Source organism: Montipora capricornis, chromosome 7 (genome assembly GCF_036669925.1).
Source record: "Montipora capricornis isolate CH-2021 chromosome 7, ASM3666992v2, whole genome shotgun sequence".
Taxonomy (NCBI): Eukaryota; Metazoa; Cnidaria; class Anthozoa; order Scleractinia; family Acroporidae; genus Montipora; species Montipora capricornis.
Window position 1 is genome coordinate 37,152,377 of NC_090889.1, and position 17,457 is coordinate 37,169,833.

Sequence of the window (17,457 nt, forward strand, 5' to 3'; positions counted from 1 at the left end):
ACTGATGGAAGCGTGAAAGAAACGCACAGCCCAAAACTTGGAACTCAAGATAAGTGAATGTATTTTGGTCTAATTAGAAGGCAAGTACCAGCGTAAATCCTTGTTATTTTGGCGCTATTTGGCGGCTCGAACAATGAACGAAATGGTAAAAAAAAATCTTTGCTTCGTAGTGTAGTTTCATATTATGTATCAGGGAAAGGTCGGCACATGTAATTTAAGGACGTTCGCGCGAAATTTTTTCAACATTGATTTTCTTCTGAAACGTTTACCACTGTAAGATGATGAGTTAGTTATGTCAGAAATGTAAAAAAAATGGGGGGTCACCGACTTCGTTTTGGAGAGAACATGTCCGGAAAAACACCCAAAATGTGACAAAATCGGGCTTCGTTATCGAATAAGGCCAGTGTCTGTAAACCCAAATGTATTGCAATTAAATCTTTGAAGTGAAATCTTCTCTGCCAAATATTGTTTAAGTGGACTAATTAAGTGAATTTAGTCAACTGGTGAGGTTCCCTTAAAGATCAAGTTCGCATTTAGCGACCACAGTTTCACGCGCCTTGCAGCCGCAAGATGGCAGGATTTGATGTCCCGTGAGCAGAAATCTTGAAATTTTTTGAACTTCCCACATTGATTTTTTGTTCGATTTTGGACAACGTGGATATAATTGTAAATAAAATCCGTTTCTGGAAAGAAAAATAGGGGTCACCGAACGTCCAAGACCGTTAAATCCAGGCAAAGCTATAGCAATGGCCTTTTGCCCTATCAGTTCTCATTTTATTACTTAGCGCGCGCGCTCGTGTATGACGTGGCGTGTGCATTTGCGTGCGCAGTAAGGATGCGCAGAAACAATTGGCGCGAACGTCCTTAAGTTAAGCTATGATCTTAGCAGTTAGGAGCGCAATTTTTTCAAGTGCGTAGGGAAGCCTGAAAAATTCAGGAATTCAACGGGGTTTGAACCCGTGACCTCGCGATTCCGGTGCGACGCTCTAACCAACTGAGCTAGGAAGCCACTGACGTTGGGAGCTGGTCATTTGTGGGTTCTAATGGTTCCGTGAGGAATGAATCAATGATGAAATGGTATATGAAATGAATCATATATGAACTGCGGATATGAAATCAAGTGAAGCTATGATCCACTTCATGATAGAGGCGACAGCAGTCCAAGACTCTCGTGCTGCTTGTTAATTCTGCTGCGTACCCACGCATTGCATTCTTAAACTAGTAAGCCTTTGACGTCATTTTCACCTCGCTCCGGCTCTGTTCAGATCTTAAAGTTAGTAATGGCGGACCATTAAATAGGAAAATTTAGTTACAATAGATAGGTGTCTTTTTAAAATCAAGGCTTAAAATTCTGGTTGCTTTGTGTTTCAGTAACATATATTTGAAATCCAAAAACAATATATGAATTGATTTTTTGGTCACAGGGGCACTTTAAAAGTGAGCGGTAATAATCTCGGTTTGCAAAGTAATAATTTTGGTTTGTTAGTTCATTTGCATTCAGTGGCTCCTCAGTTGAAAGCATAGTTAATCGAGAGACTGGTTATCAAAAGCAAGAACAATATCGCAATCGAATCGGATGTTGAATTGACCTGCGTGACAGAGCAAAATCTTTTGTTTTCACTTCGCACGGATTCGCAAATTAGTTGCGCATAATTTAATCGAAAGATTTGATTGGTTATCTTCGCGAAAAAAGTGCATTTCGTGCGCCGCCAAGGCTAATCAAAGGCTCCTTAGAGCAACCTCATGGTATGAATTTTTGGCGCCCTTGACTTAAGTGTCTCATTTGTAACCTGAAGATGCGAAAGTCAGACATGATCTGCAGCAGCACTGCAAACATGATCATCAAGAATGAGGATGGTGAAAATGCTGGACGTTATTATTGTCTCCATTAAGCGCTGCAAGACCTCTTTCAGAAAATATCCAGTGCAGATGGTTACACAATTGACAAGGATGTATCAAAGCTGTCAGCTGATGTTATGGAGGACACTCTTCTCAATGTACCCAAGTTAACATTTGATGTGCTCAGTGACGAGAAATTTATCAAGTCTATTGAACTTTGCAATTAGTTTTTCTTGGTTAAAATATGGGACTAACATTTATCACAGAGTAGATGATGTTATGGATGACACTGTTCTCAATGTACTGAAGTTGGCATTTTTAGAGACATGTGAAATAACATTTTTATTGATTTTTGTAAAAAGAGGCTGTTATTATTGAAGTTTTTTTGACACTGTTATATTTTTGTTGAAAAAAAAAAAATTCTTTACTCTGTCATTCTATGGTACATGTACATTCATATTCCAAGGCCCAATGATGGAAGATGCCTTGCGGATCCAAAATTGTAGGAGTTGGCAGAGGGGGTAATGGGCACATAGCATAGGAAATGCAATTTTTTCCCATGGTAAAATCATTAAACACATTACATTGAACTACACAGTGTTATTGTTTTGAAGGGAAATTTTTCCACAAATGTAATTGTTGTTCCGAAGTTACTGTATAATTATTGTGATCTACATTTCTGGTACACTACTGGCTTTTTTGGGATATAGCAATTGTAAATCAAAGCATTATGTTGGTAATTACGATTAATGACAGAATTTTAAAATCTTTCCAGTTGGACAAATTCTTGGGCAACTAAATTATTCACAGATTTGGTAAAATCACCAGCTAATTTGTTATAATGAAAAGACTGTATGTGGAGCTTTTAAGTGAAATTTGATAATCAATGAGGGATTACAGAGCAGAAGAGTGATGTAAGATCCTGATTTCAAACAAGAAAATGTTATAATCCACAACAAAGGTTATGAGTTGCATAAAACTGAAGTTGGAGATCAATAAAATATTTTACTTCCCTATAGTTCTTGCATTTAAAGTGTTATAAATTAATACATTTTTTCACAGTCTGTTATTATGTCAGGGTGTCTATACAGAGTAGAAAGCAAGCAAACAAAAAGTCCAGATGGTATTGCTAATTAACAGTGCTTTTTTGGAAGGTTGTTATATAAATTAATCTGGTGGAATATTTCATCACTATCATCATTTTTCACTCAAAAATGCATCAAGTGTGATGACAGCAACAAGAAGAAATTCTATACAATGTTTTTCAACATGTGTAATATGCAGGAAAGAAAACTTGACAGTCAAACATTGGAATAGATGTACCAGTACATCATTTCAATTGGTATCCTTTGACCTTGATAGAGAAGTAGTAAGTTTACTTCATACATTTACATGTAGCTACTACTATATCATGTGGTATGTACATTATACACTCACTTTTGTGTGTTTTCATCTCTATAATGCTATTGAGGTTACACAAAATGCCATATGATAGGAGGAGGAAGGCTTCCCTTTTGTCCCAGATGATAAACCGCTCATTTCAATATACTGCTTTCTTCCTGTGGCCAGTCGATTCGTCGTCGTCCAAGGATGTCCTCCTAGCTGGGCTCTTCACCTCACGGTTTACCAAAATTAACTCTAAACCTCCATCCAACTACCACTTTGTTCCCAAAAGTCTCGAGAGGCCCCATAGTCCGTGATGTGCATTCAAAACACAGCACATTTCGAAGTTTTCGTCGTCGTGGGTGTTTGGGTCTTCACGCACGAATCGTTCATGTTATCGTCACTTTTAGGACTGAGACGCCCATTTCCCTGCAGTCGAGTATTCTGTAGCATATTTCCTTTCCATTTTTGGCTCCACAAAAGGTATGTTTTGATCAGGTTTGGAATCAAAAAACCATCATGCTTCAAGGGACAGGACGCCATTTTGAATCAGTCCAAGTTGTTCGGCATATTCCCGCCTTTGTACCACCCCCCAAATATACGTACACCGTGACTTTTAACAAGTAAACTTGTCGGGGAGGGGGAGAAACATTTGTTTAATCCACGTTAATGCATAAATTAATGTCTAACAAAGTGAGTCAGTGATTTTTAATTGAATTTCGCCCCCAAACCCTAAACCCCATAGCATGACTTACGTCATACCATGAGGTGAAAATGAAACAAAGACTTGTCGAGTATCATAACCACCTCCATGCATTAACTCTGTTGAAAGTAACTATCTTTAGTCGCCATTATAAACATCACAGGGATCCCAGCTCAATATACTGATTTCGATTTCAGAAAATTGCAAACTAATGTATCGTTAATGGTGACGCCCTGAGGTTGTTTAACTCTTGTTCTGAACATTACAAAAAGCTCAAGGTCAAACAAATTTGCATGATAGCATAATGGTATTGTTTTAAATACCACACAGACACTTAAATCCCATTTACAGTCACAATTTCGTCTCGGCTTTACGCAACGATAGAAAATTTGGTTTGTATTTCCTAGGAAGATTGGTGTTCACCTTCTGTCAATTAAGGTTAGTTCTCATTAGTGTATTATGCTTTACAGGATGTAAGTTGTCTGTTGTTTCCTTTGCAAAGTAATCGAAGAGCATCAAAGCAGTTAACGTTATAGTTTTTGCACAAGCGAATGCATTAATTTCGTGATGGCGCAAGAAACCAAAACCAAAACCAATAGGAACGTTGAAATTCTCTGCGGAAGCGTAGTTCGATCCAAACTGATCCCTCGCAGCGTACGATGCATTTTCTGTCATATTTTGTTTCATGTACTGTCTTGTATTCGATTCTGAGACCAAAGGAGGTAAGTACTGGTTTCAATAACTTGTGACTGTCAGCCAACCCAACTTGATCTGTGTTGTATTTTTGAAATTATAAACGCAAATTCTTGTCCAGCTTTAAATATAGTTAGACGTCGCCATAGTATCCAGTTTGCCACAATTGCAAGTTTGCCAAAACTTTCAGGCACTGCTCCTCAGTTTCGCTGTAACATGGGCAGTTTAGAAGTCTGATATTGGCCGTTTTTATGCTAGAGACGCTTAATTCGTCCGGGACGAACTTGGGCAAACATTTTTTCTGCGTCTGTTAAATTTGCCTAGTGTAAAGACGGCCACAAGACACATTATGCGTCTGGACGAAGAATCCATTTTAGCGCGTCATCGAAGACGCACTAAAACTGGAAAGTTCATCCCGACGCATTATGCGTCTAGTGCCCGTCTTTACACTAGACGAATTTAACAGACGCAGAAAAAATGTTTGCCCAAGTTCGTCCAAGACGAATTATGCGTCTCATATAGTTAGTCCCGTCTTTACACTAGATGTATAACATGATAGACGCATAATTCGTCTGGACGGATTATGCGTCAGATGAGTTAAACAATACGAGGAAACCTTGCTTGAAAGTATATATATTACTTTTTTGTAAATCAGTTAAACTTCTTTGAGAGTACGATGAATAGCAGTGACGTATTTTAAGAAAAATATAACTTGAAGAATTCGATCTTATAGGAAACAGATCGAGTTGCATTTAGATAATCTTTATCCCTTGGAGTAGTGCCGATTTGAAGTTGATAACCGTGATGGAAGTCCACAGCCCGGGGTTACGATTATTCAAAAATCAATTGCAAACTTTCTCCTCGTTATGTCTGACCTTCTTCGACTGTCTTTTTTTTTATACTTCTGCCAAGCAATTTCTCAAACTTTTTCCGTTTATTGCATTTGTTTTCGTTTTTATCAACTTCCTAATGTTAATTGTTCAACTTCCTGTGCATGAATCTCGATCGGGCGTCATATTTGCTCACTTGAGGCTAAATGCTTGGATGACCAATCTCTTCTTCATGATCTCCACATATCTCTAAAATACATTAGAAACAAGCATTAAATAACAGAAACAGGGCCAATACTTGGCCCTGTTGATGGACCAGGAAGGTGTTTTGGTTTTAAAGGGAAAGAATGAAAGAAAACACTTATGGGTGTATATAGTCTACATAGAATATAAATAAAAACACACTGACAAACATAGACACAGAAGCTATTACGTAATATTTGCTAGTAAGGGTAATGGAGCTGAGAATCGTATCGACTGCATAACAAGGCACGTGCGAATTACGAAAAGAACAAAAGACGAAACCACAATGTCTTTTATTTGATTGGATAAACGAAATGACCAGTGACAACCGATGATAAGCTAACTTCTTGGACTTTGCATCATGATGAAATTGAAAAACTCTCGTTCCGTCCGCATTTGCTCTGTTCTAAGCTGGTCAAACTCGGGACTTTACAGTGTTTTACTGTCTTGCATTTTAGGCTTTCTCTTGACCAAATACTGTAAAATGGCGTACAAAGGATTAGCACGCCAGAATGAACTCCAGAAATACCATCCAACAATAGAAGGACAAAATTGTCGGACATTCACGTAACAACTCACGTCACTGACAATGAACCGACTTCCTGACGGTCCATGATATGATTGCAAGATCACGCAAAAAAATTTCTTTACGCGTTGATGTCAGATACGCGCTTCACTTATGAGGAGAACGAGTAAGTAGGAATACGACGTTCCACTGATTGCTCCTGAACAAACACTAAGCTGTGAATAAATCTGGGAATAAATATATGATTTGAGTGGGCGATGAAGTCGTACGTTGCGGTTTTACAATAGATGTAACACTTAAAGTGGGCTGTTTCCTTTTGAATTGACCTGTTTTGAAACTACCACAATTATATTGTTTAGCATTAAAGTATCCTTTAATTATTGGAGACAACAATTTTAACAATGTAGGAGAGAGTTCTGTCCTGGCACCCAAATGCTGATTTTCAGATTCTGTCAGTGGCTCAAAAACGCCTCTTTCTAATCACCTCAAAATAATCAAATTCCTCAATTAAGTCAAAAATTTCCATTTCTCTTTTGTTTACTTAGTGTTAGTTTGTACCGCAAGAATGACTATGGAGCCTGCAGGATTTCGACTATTTCTTCTACTGTGCTGCTATGAAGTGTAAGTACTTTCATTTTCAGGCGTCCACAAGAGACAAATGCTTAAATTGTCAAGAAAAATGCGAGGATTATTTCCCCCAAGAAAGGCTATGATTAGCGCAGTAATGGACGCAATTTTAGCAACTGCGTCACGGTAGAGAAGCCTGAAAATTTCAGGACTTCAACGGGGCTTCTACCCGTGACCTCGCAATACCGGTGCGACGCTTTAACCAACTGAGCTATGAACCCACTGACGTTGGGCGTTGGTCATTTTCAGGTTCTAATTTTCCCGTGTGGAATGAATCAATGGAGGTTTGATATATGAAATATGAAACATATGCTGAACTGCGGATATGAAATCAAGTAAGGATCATAGCCTTACTTGGTTTCATATCTGCAGTTCAGTAACTGATTCATTTCATATATCATTTCGTTCATTGATCATTTCTCTATTTCGTTTAGTTAATGGGCCCACGCTATAGCTCGAAAAACGGCCCATCGAAGGGAAAATAATGGAAAGTTATGCTTACACGAGAAGGCAACAGTTGGTGTTACATGCATACATACCGTTCTTTAATTTAAACGTAGCTATAACTGACCACTGTTCTAGCGGGCAGTATTCTAAAGTACGACCGCTAAACGTATTTGGCAATATGTTGATTCACTATTTTACAATGGAGGTTAATTTTTTGGGGAAATTTTGCGGCGTGCAGATCAATGTTGAACTTTCTGCGAGGTACGTCCTAAAATGGCCATGTAACTGTTTGCTTTTAACAAATTAAACCCCTGCTAAGTTATCGATACTAAAATAGGTTGTTTTTGTTCTATTTACACAAACAATTTTTTCCCCATGTTTTCGTAACGTTTACATTTTTGTCGACTGTCCCAAATAACGCCGACTAAAGTAAACGAAAGCTGATATTGCACGTTTTAAGCAAGTCAGTCATCGAGTGATGCTCATTTAGTTCCTAATCGTGTTAATGGCCTTCTTCACCACTTCGGCACCAAAATGTCTTTTATGGCATATTAAAATTATGTCATTGATTATACTGAAAATTGTGGCAAATAAACGGAAACTGAAAATGAAACTAAAATGTGTGAAGGTTTTACATAAAGGGTCCTTAGATGTCTCGTGCATTCACTCTCAGACAGGAGTGTCTTACTGGAAAATACACCACTCATAAAATTCATAATTCTTCACTAGTGAGGATATTGATGACAGCGTTTCCCGCCTTTGCGTAGTTCGTTGTACCGAATGGCGATTGATAGATTTGTGAAGTTCTCTAAAGCTGACGTAAAATCCTTTTTCTCAGAAACAAGGAAATTCTAACACGAAGAATAAAACTTCATACGGCTTAAAATTCTTCAAGGAGTTCCTTGCAAGTGAAAAAGAAATGAAAAAATTGAAGAAATTCCTGCCGCCGAGCTGCAAGAATTTGCGATAAAGTTTGAGCTCGGTGTTAGATAGCAAAATGCTGAGTAAAACACCCCTGTCTGTATATTAAAATTATATTATATTGGCTAGAAGAAATGAATTTTATTTTGTCTTGTTAAAAACAATATTTTACTCACTCGCTGCACTTGTTTGTAAAATATTGTTTTCACCACTCGAAATAAAATCATAACTTCGAGCAGCCGAGTAATATCCTCTACATCCCTTTAATGTTCAATCTGCCTTGCTCTGTTTTGTATTTGATACCAAGGAAGAAGATTAAGAGGCAAATGCCAACGCATTCAGATATTCATCGTTATCACCATCATCGTCATCGCCAACGTCATCATTATCGTCATCGTTATCGTGAACGTCATCATCTTCAACATCGCCGACAACATCATCACCATTATCATCATCATCATTCTCATCATCATCATCATCCTCATCATCTTAAACATCATCACCATCATCATCATCATTATCATCGTCATCGTCAACGTCAACGTCAACGTCAACGTCAACGTCATCGTCATCGTCATCGTCATCGTCATCACCATCATCATGGTCATCGTCATCAATATCGTTATCATCATTATCACCATTACTCTGTTGCACTGTTAATTTGATTCCTATTGCGTCAACAGAATTTATTGTGATAGAGAAGTGATAACCATGTTTTTCAAAGACTACGACAGTACAACGTACCCAAACTTCGGTGGGTATAGGTACTTACATGTAGCTAACAATCGATTGGGACTGATGACTTATCATAAAGTCGAGCAAATTCTACGAGACAAGCTCCCGGAAACAAGGCAGTGAAATAGTGGTCATTTTTTTTTACCCTTTAGAAGAAGGTACACCTACGAAAATCCGAAGCAGCATCTATATTGAATTGTTTGGAAACATTGAGGAAGCTAACATGGTACGCTAAAATACATTTTACGATCTTTGTTTTCGAAGTCGCTTGTGGCCTGGCTTTTCATTGTTATCAAAACGAGGCTTTTACATAACAGTCTAAAATTAGAACGTAAGTACAACATGTTTTGTCCAAAGACATTAACTGTCACTTGATCCAACTAGATATGTTCAAGTTAACTCGCTAGAGTGTCTATTTCCAGTCTTCCGATCTCATTTTTGTCCATATTTGGGCATAAAATTGGTTTCCTAAAATCCCCAGCTTTGTTCCAAGGAAAAGAGTTGCAAGTTACACGCTTTAAGATCATGTGCTTCTGCTTAAGACTAATAACAGTTTAATAGGAGGTATTTTTTTTCTTAAAGTGGTGACTCCGGGATGCTGGGATAAAACTCCCAGCGCTTGTTGAACCAACAACCTTTCGATCACTTGTTCGGTCCTTTACCTGAGCAAACAATAACCAGCTCTTTAGGAAAAAAAAACGATTATTATTATTATTATTATTATTATTGTTATTATTATTGTTATTATTATTATTATTATTATTATTATTGTTGTTATTGTTATTATTATTATTATTATTATTATTATTATTATTACCATCATCATTGTCATTGTTATGATGATGACAATGATGATGATTATTGTGGTTGTTATTACTAAGCCTTCTCCAAAGATCCCCCTATTTATGCACCTCTTAGTAATTATAGCGATGACAAGCGAGATCCGTTATTGTTTTACTTCAGGAATACAAGGTACACGCTTACTTCCGCCAATATTGGACAGATTTACGCTTGTCTGGCAAGTCAAACCGAACACAAATCTTAAGAGGAAGAGATATCAGTAAGATATGGAAACCAGATCCATACTGCTACAATGCACGTGAATCGAATCTGATGATCCCAGTTGAAGAGCTGCACAGCTCCGTAAAAATCAGGCCCAGTGGTGACATGGTGATGAGCATTGGGTAAGAAAAAATTATCACAACTTCGTAAGCTCGAAATGGGAATGTGAGACTATGGGCTGAATCACAGACGCTTTATCAATTCATCTACACGTCTAAAGACCAACTCCAATACTACGTTTAATTTACCCTCCTTTCTTCTGCTTCTTCAGTTCGTCTCTCATCTCTCTTCTCTTCCCTTTTCAGTCTCACCTACGTCCTCAACCATTTGACTCACATGATCTGAAAGTTCATTCTCCTAACTACTTCCATACCTTTTTTCCTTGGCTGGTCATGAGAATTTGGTGTTATATAAGGATCCTTCCCTTGCACTGATAATAATCTTCATTCTCAATACTTGTCTACCTGACAGTGTATTGAAAGTGAGAGGTGAATTTACATATTGATCAATCCTGGAAGTCAAAGGGCTAAGAATTCACCTGTTCACCTCTATCACTTCCTGACATGGTGACTCGGGCATACTCGGAAAAAAATCCGAGTGCTCCTTTGCAGCAGTCGAACCTACGACCTTCCGATTACGAGTTCGGCAGCTCTACCACTTAGCGAATGGGGATGATCGGAAAAATCCGAGTGCTCCCGAACAAGAGGCCAACTTACGACCTTTCAATTTCGATTCAAACGAGGAAAAACCCAAAGAAGGATTTAAGAGAACGAGTAGAAAAGGCTATGTTTACTGCAAGATATATCCACGTTTAGGAGATAATGAGAACGAGCCGCGATCAATTTGCAGAAATTTTAAACGCTATCGAACCAGACATTTCCAAAGAGAGTGATCATGATAAACGGGACTTTTTAAAAAGTGTCCCTCAGACTTGGCCTTGCTTCATACTCGCCGATAAAGGGTTCTGGCTGTTCATCAACGACATCAACAACCATGCTGTGTCCGTCATCTTTGTTGCAAATGATGCTAGAAGCCTACTGTAGGCTTGAAAATAAGGCTGATAGCGTTTCCTGATTGGCTAGCAGCGCGGACGAGACTCGATTCAGGAGACAACTTTGTTGGAAGAGCGGCAAAACACTGTAACATTGTTACGTCGAGCAGAATTTTTCAGTGATTGTTGGATTTGCTGTTTGATCAAAAGAGATTCCATCGAACACTTGATCGAACAAAACATGTTGGACGAACATCTTTCAACATGGGCGGCCAAACAGTCGAACAATGTCGAAGTGAACAAAGTTACGTTGGAGCGTTGAAGCCAACTTCGTTCGATAGTTTAGCCAGTGCTTTAAACTCCCTGCTGTCAGCTCGAGAACGGCGAAGGAACGCGCCAACATGTCAAACGCACGTGCGGGGCGTAAGCAATGACAACGGCGACAGCAACGAAAATGTCACAAATTTGCATGTTTTTGCCGTCGTCTGCCAATCTCGACCCCAGAGCTCTTCTCTTGACTGAGGGAGAGAAGAGCACTGGGGAACCCTCAAACAAAGTGTCTTCTCATTGGTTTTCGCGAAGAACAGTCAAAAGCGTCTGTAATTGGTGCATTCATGTTAGCACGAGGAGTGAGCAGGCGCAGTAAGGTTCAAATAGCCAATTTTTGGCTATAAGAACCTTACAGCGCATGTTCTTCTAAATAGAGTTTCCCAGAGCGTTGGGTCGACCCGAGGCTCTGGTGACGAGAATGGTCGTCTGCAAAACAACAACGTGAAATAGTCAAATTTGAGGCTTTATGAAAAAAGTCAGCACTTGAGGATAAATTTTCATTTTCTCCCCTAAGTTAACCGCCGTTCAGACCATGCAGTGTCCTTTTTAGAAACTACGACACCCTTTTCATAATAAATAGTCACGAAGTGATTACATGAACGTGAATTTATATTTTGACATGACGTTCTCGTTGCGGTCGCTGTTGTCGTTGCTTAAGCTCCCTATTTTTTCATGGCGTTCTCGAAGTAGTGGTCATCGTCGTCGTTGTCCTTGCGTACTCTAAGCTCCGTAATAATTGTAACCTCTCACGGTTCCTCTATTGTCCTGATACAAATAGCTTGTGTTTTGTAACAACAGAGCACTTGTAACACGCGACAATTTTCCAAGATGGCGGCACCCAGGAAATGTGAAAACGAATTTGAACAAGCAATTAGCCAGTATCAAAAATACCATAACACTCTTTGTTTGCCCCTCTAAAATTTTGCATAAGCATTGCTTTTATTTTATCTTGGGACTTACAATGGTCCCAAGAGAAACTGGAAACAACGCTTATGCAAAATTGTGGAGGGGCAAACAAGGATAGTAGAGGTTTTGCACGGCAGCCATGTTGCATGGCAGGAACAATGAAAATGTTTTGCATTAGAAAGAACATTTTTTCCCATAGGAAAAAGAATCTATTGTCCCAATATATGGCTGCCGTGCAAAACCTCTATTACGATATTTTTGATACTGGCTAATTCTGTAATTCATTTCCTTTGGATAAAAACAATCTCGAACAATTGTAACTGTAACTATATTATTTTCTGTGGTGTAAAGTTATCTTTGTTGAAGTAAAGGATTCCTTTAAGACTTATAGCCAAAGGGTCACAAGCATCTGGCCAAATCCGCCCTATTTTCACTGATTTCTTTATCAAAATTGCATTGTTTCCCAAATTGTCTTAGTAAGTACGAGGATCATTTCCTCGTATTATTATAATTGCTATACATTCACTTCATGTTTCATTTCATTTCAGAGCTGTCATACTCGCTTCTTGCGTTATGAATCTAGAAGATTACCCATTAGACTCACAAACGTGTCACCTCCAATTTGGAAGCTGTAAGTAGTAGGTAGTTTAATTTAATGAAGAGGATCATTTCAATAATTAAAGAAGACTCCTGCGTGCTCGAAAAACGAATTTAAAAACCTGACAAATTGTGACTGCAGCTGACATTGTCACCTTCCCGCGCTCAATAGGAGGTCACGAACCAACTTTGGAGCTTACAATTCACACACCCCTTCTAAGAAGTCCACAACCTAGATGTGTTGATCTGCGATGAAATGCTGCCCATCATTTTACTGTATTATATATCCTAAGGACGCTTACTGCTATTTTAAATTTAGCACGAGAACGGCTAAAGTCTTTTTTAATTTTCGCGTGAGCAATCCCTCGCGCGTCTACTTGATTGTAGACCAATCAGAGGCGTTCTGGTCATCAGACCTAATCTGATTGGTCATCATTTCGCGGGACCTGTCTTTAAAAATTGAAATGATACCCTAAATTGATGGACCAAGGCCGAATGAGAGAGATCGGCTCCTCTGAGTATAATGGACTTCTGATAGGTCTTTCTTTTTTGATTACGTATTGTCAAATATCAAAATTAGCAATTTAATTGACGCGGAAAATAAGGACTCCTCTATGGCATGGGTCGAGCTAGGTCCAGGACACTCGCGGTAGATCCCCCCCTCTCTCTCTCTCTCTCTTTCTCTTTCTCTCTCTCTCTCTCTCTCTCTCTCTCTCTCTCTCTCTCTCTCTCTCTCTCTCTCTCTCTCTCTCTTTCTCTCTCTGCATGACTGACTAAAATATCAGTCACTCAGTAGGAGATAGTGAATTTTAAGGCATGGCGTGGGTTTCTATGGCATGTTATTATAGAAATAGTATATCCAAATATAATCTTTCTCCAATTACGTCTCACGGTTTGATCACGAATTGTTCGACATAACCTATTCAATGATGAAATGGTATATGAAATGAATCATATATGAACTGTGGATGTGAAATCAAGTGAAGCTATGATCTTCGCAGTTAGGAACGCAATTTTTACAATTGCTTAGAGACGCCTGAAAAATTCAGGACTACAACGGGGTTTGAACCTGGGGTTTGAACCCGGAATCGCGAGGTCACGGGTTCAAACCTCGTTGAAGTCCTGAATTTTTTAGGCTTCTTTAAGCAATTGTAAAAATTGCGTTCCTAACTGCGAAGATCATAGCTTCACTTGATAACCTATTCAGTGACATATTAAACGTGTTCTTAATAAACTTTTATAACTAAAGATTGCAATGCCATGCAACGATCTATGCATTAAATTGGATCAACACAAACAATGATAAGCATAAACAAACCACTGTTACGACAGATCAAACAACATTCAAAAAGGCCTACAGGCCGACAGCACCGAGTTGGCGGACCGTAGTTCCATTTTGAAGAGAATGCCTCCACGACTCAAAATTGTTTGCGTTTGAAAACTTTCCACTCTGGACAGCGAAAGTCAGAAAGTTGCGGATTCCTATGTCGCATTCGCCGGATACGTCTGGAAGGAAGGCGAGTCCGCAAAGAAAAAGATGCGGGTTAATTAAGAAATCTTCGGATATGTGTGGCAGGGCCTTAAACTCTTGTTCTTAGACCATCTTAGCTAATAATAGAAGAAAAACAGCGGCCACGGTGATAAACAAAGTAAAACAACGGATTTTATAAACACTTGACGTTTGGTATGCTAGGCTGATACTGATAGTGAATGTTGTTGTTTATCCAGATTCAGTTCAAGTGAGGAATTTTTCACGTGACAAACTTCGTTGATAAAGACTGATGGTTTCAGTCGAAATGTTTGTTAATAATTAAGACAAAAATTCCGGAAAAGATTTAGAAATTCCTCAATAGGCTGATACTGTTGCAATGTTTGAAAACTACTTATATATTCTTATAGTAAGGTGTCTATACATAGTTGCCCAGCCGGCCGCATACCAAACGTCAAGTGTATAAAAAATGCATTGGTTTACCACGTTTATCACCGCTGTACCATTTTGCTAAAAGACTGAGGCTCTGGGACTCGGTTAGGTGGCCAATGTCCCGACCCGAGAATATTACTGGCGCTGAGGTGTCGAAGAGTGGGTTTCCCACAATTGTTGTGAGATACGACGAAGGAAATTGTAAGCTGGTAAATGAGAAAGGAGATAACTTGTATCGAGTGAGGATTTTCGTATCTCTATCACGATAGACGCCTATACTGCTGATCAAATTATGTACGAATGGATTCCAGAAGAAGTTGGAGTTGGAAGCAAGGAAATGGCTCAGTTTGAATACAAAGGATTCAAGTTATCATCTGATGTAAGCGTTTATGCCGTTGGTAGGTATTTTCGCGGTAACTTGTTTTTCTGTTTATTGTCCGTTTGTCTGTCTGGGTTCAAAATCATCCTAGGCTTATTTATTCGTTTGAGCATTTCCGTGATTATCTTCCAGCTGTAGAAACAAAAGAAATGACGGTTGGAATTCTTCTCTTTGTTACATGGGTTTAAGACTTAAAAAGATAAGAATAACGGCACACGTTATGGAGTATTTTTACTGACGTCACGTCAGCCATTGAAATAAAGAAGCAGCGGCCATGTTGGAGGAATGAAATATGCTTCTGGGAATAGCTGGGAATAGGCCACTTCGGAAAATACCATAATACTCTTTGTTTGTCCCTAAAAATTTGGAATAAGCATTGTCTTTGTTTTCTCTTGGGACTGTTGACAACAGAAACAACAGAAATTCATGTTCCATTATGTCGCTTAGGTCTGGATCCGAAGTCACGTTCATCCTTGTGGCGCGTCCAAAAAAAGAAAGAAAAAAAGGAGGGGGGGGGGGGGGTTTATTTAGCCTATCAAGGGAACATAAATGCTGACATACATTGGATTGGTACCTGCTTGTATCCTTCAGTTTCGTGTTCCTGTCTTTGATTGAATCCACGACCGTGTATATACTCATAAAGAAAGCGACCAAAAAGGATCGAAATATAAGCCGCAAGTTAACGTAGTTTTTGTGAAGTACGGTCAGGAACGAATGAAGAGGAGCCTCCATGTACACTGTATCCTTAAGTCCACCTAGATCGGCCATGAAAATATATCTTCATATACCAAAAGTAATCTTTTTTTGCCTGTGCACAATAAAGGAATGGAATTCTTTACCCAATGACGTATTGATCTGAGAAATCAAGCCTTGAAGTCTGTAAGAATTCCCTGAATAATATATATGGATAAATTATCTTGACTGAATCTGTTTATTATTATTCCTTTGATCTCATTCTTCACACCCTTAGTCGTATCTGAGTTATTTTACCTTTTAAAGAACCTCCACAACCAGAAGAAGAAGAACGATACCCAAAGTTTACTTTTAAAATTTTGCTGTCATTCTGCATTACTCTGCATCATTAGCAGAAATTCGTGACATTTTGTTCACGTGATGATTTGTGTCTGCTTTTACCCTTGAAACCAAAGGAGCCTGCTCACTGGAGTCAAATTGCGAAATCAACATGGAGCAACTGTACCAGCTTCACGTCTCAATCTTCCTTGGATTCTTGATCCGTTTTCCTTACTTAATTTAAACCATCGACCAGGAATCTAAAAATTAAGAAGGTCAATGTAGTCAAACTCATTTCCTCTCTCGTCTTTCATTCCAACAAGCTCATGCCATTTCATCAGAATTAGATATGGGATGTATATTGACAGAGCTATTTCAGATTCTAGACTGCGCTGCTGATTTATATAAGTCGGAGGGGATCCAGTGACTTTTAGCTTACAGCCTAGGGCTTCCTTTTCGAAATTGAGAGAAATATCAGACATTTTTAGCGGTATTCCTCTGGGCTCAGGATGTGAAAAACACGAAGAACAGTCGAGTATATTTGACATTCGTAATTTGGCGCGATTTTTCGCATCTAGGAGTCTGCAGATATTTGAAACAGCAGTAGAAAGCGTAAAAATGCTAGGTTGCTAAGCTAACATAAATATGGCAGCCTTTTTGTGCGAAGAAAGCTATGGAAAATGGTTGTTCTTCCCGTTTTTTTTTTTTTTTTTCACATCCTGCCTGACATTCGTGCGACCAGATGAAAACTACATCCATTCGTGAAAAAGCTTCCTTTTCGATTCTGTTTTATCGTGAAATGTTTTATTTAACGTATTTTTTGAAGAAAAGTCATTAGGGGTCGGCACTGATGGAAGCGTGAAAGAAACGCACAGCCCAAAACTTGGAACTCAAGATAAGTGAATGTATTTTGATCAAATTAGAAGGCAAGTATCAGCGTAAATCCTTGTTATTTTGGCGCTATTTGGCGGCTCGAACAATGAACGAAATGGTAAAAAAAAATCTTTGCTTCGTAGTGTAGTTTCATATTATGTATCAGGGAAAGGTCGGCACATGTAATTTAAGGACGTTCGCGCGAAATTTTTTCAACATTGATTTTCTTCTGAAACGTTTACCACTGTAAGATGATGAGTTAGTTATGTCAGAAATGTAAAAAAAATGGGGGGTCACCGACTTCGTTTTGGAGAGAACATGTCCGGAAAAACACCCAAAATGTGACAAAATCGGGCTTCGTTATCGAATAAGGCCAGTGTCTGTAAACCCAAATGTATTGCAATTAAATCTTTGAAGTGAAATCTTCTCTGCCAAATATT

General features: G+C 38.7%; 1 protein-coding gene across 7 annotated transcripts in view; it reads left to right on the plus strand.

Moving 5' to 3' along the window:
• The first annotated feature begins 4,254 nt into the window (after positions 1-4,254).
• Positions 4,255-17,457, plus strand: part of LOC138057096 (gamma-aminobutyric acid receptor subunit alpha-1-like) — a 32,805-nt gene continuing 19,602 nt past the window's right edge. Inside the window, exons 1-8 of one of the 7 annotated variants that reach the window (XM_068903122.1) lie at positions 4,255-4,363; positions 6,150-6,383; positions 6,763-6,838; positions 8,896-8,966; positions 9,100-9,173; positions 9,911-10,131; positions 12,785-12,867; positions 15,024-15,152. In XM_068903122.1, the coding sequence (XP_068759223.1) occupies positions 6,371-6,383; positions 6,763-6,838; positions 8,896-8,966; positions 9,100-9,173; positions 9,911-10,131; positions 12,785-12,867; positions 15,024-15,152 (667 nt within the window). In that variant the 5' untranslated portion in view covers positions 4,255-4,363; positions 6,150-6,370. Of the gene's footprint in view, positions 4,364-6,149; positions 6,384-6,762; positions 6,839-8,895; positions 8,967-9,099; positions 9,174-9,910; positions 10,132-12,784; positions 12,868-15,023; positions 15,153-17,457 lie in introns of those variants that run through there. The other 6 variants (XM_068903121.1, XM_068903123.1, XM_068903124.1 and 3 more) reach the window with 6 other exon arrangements.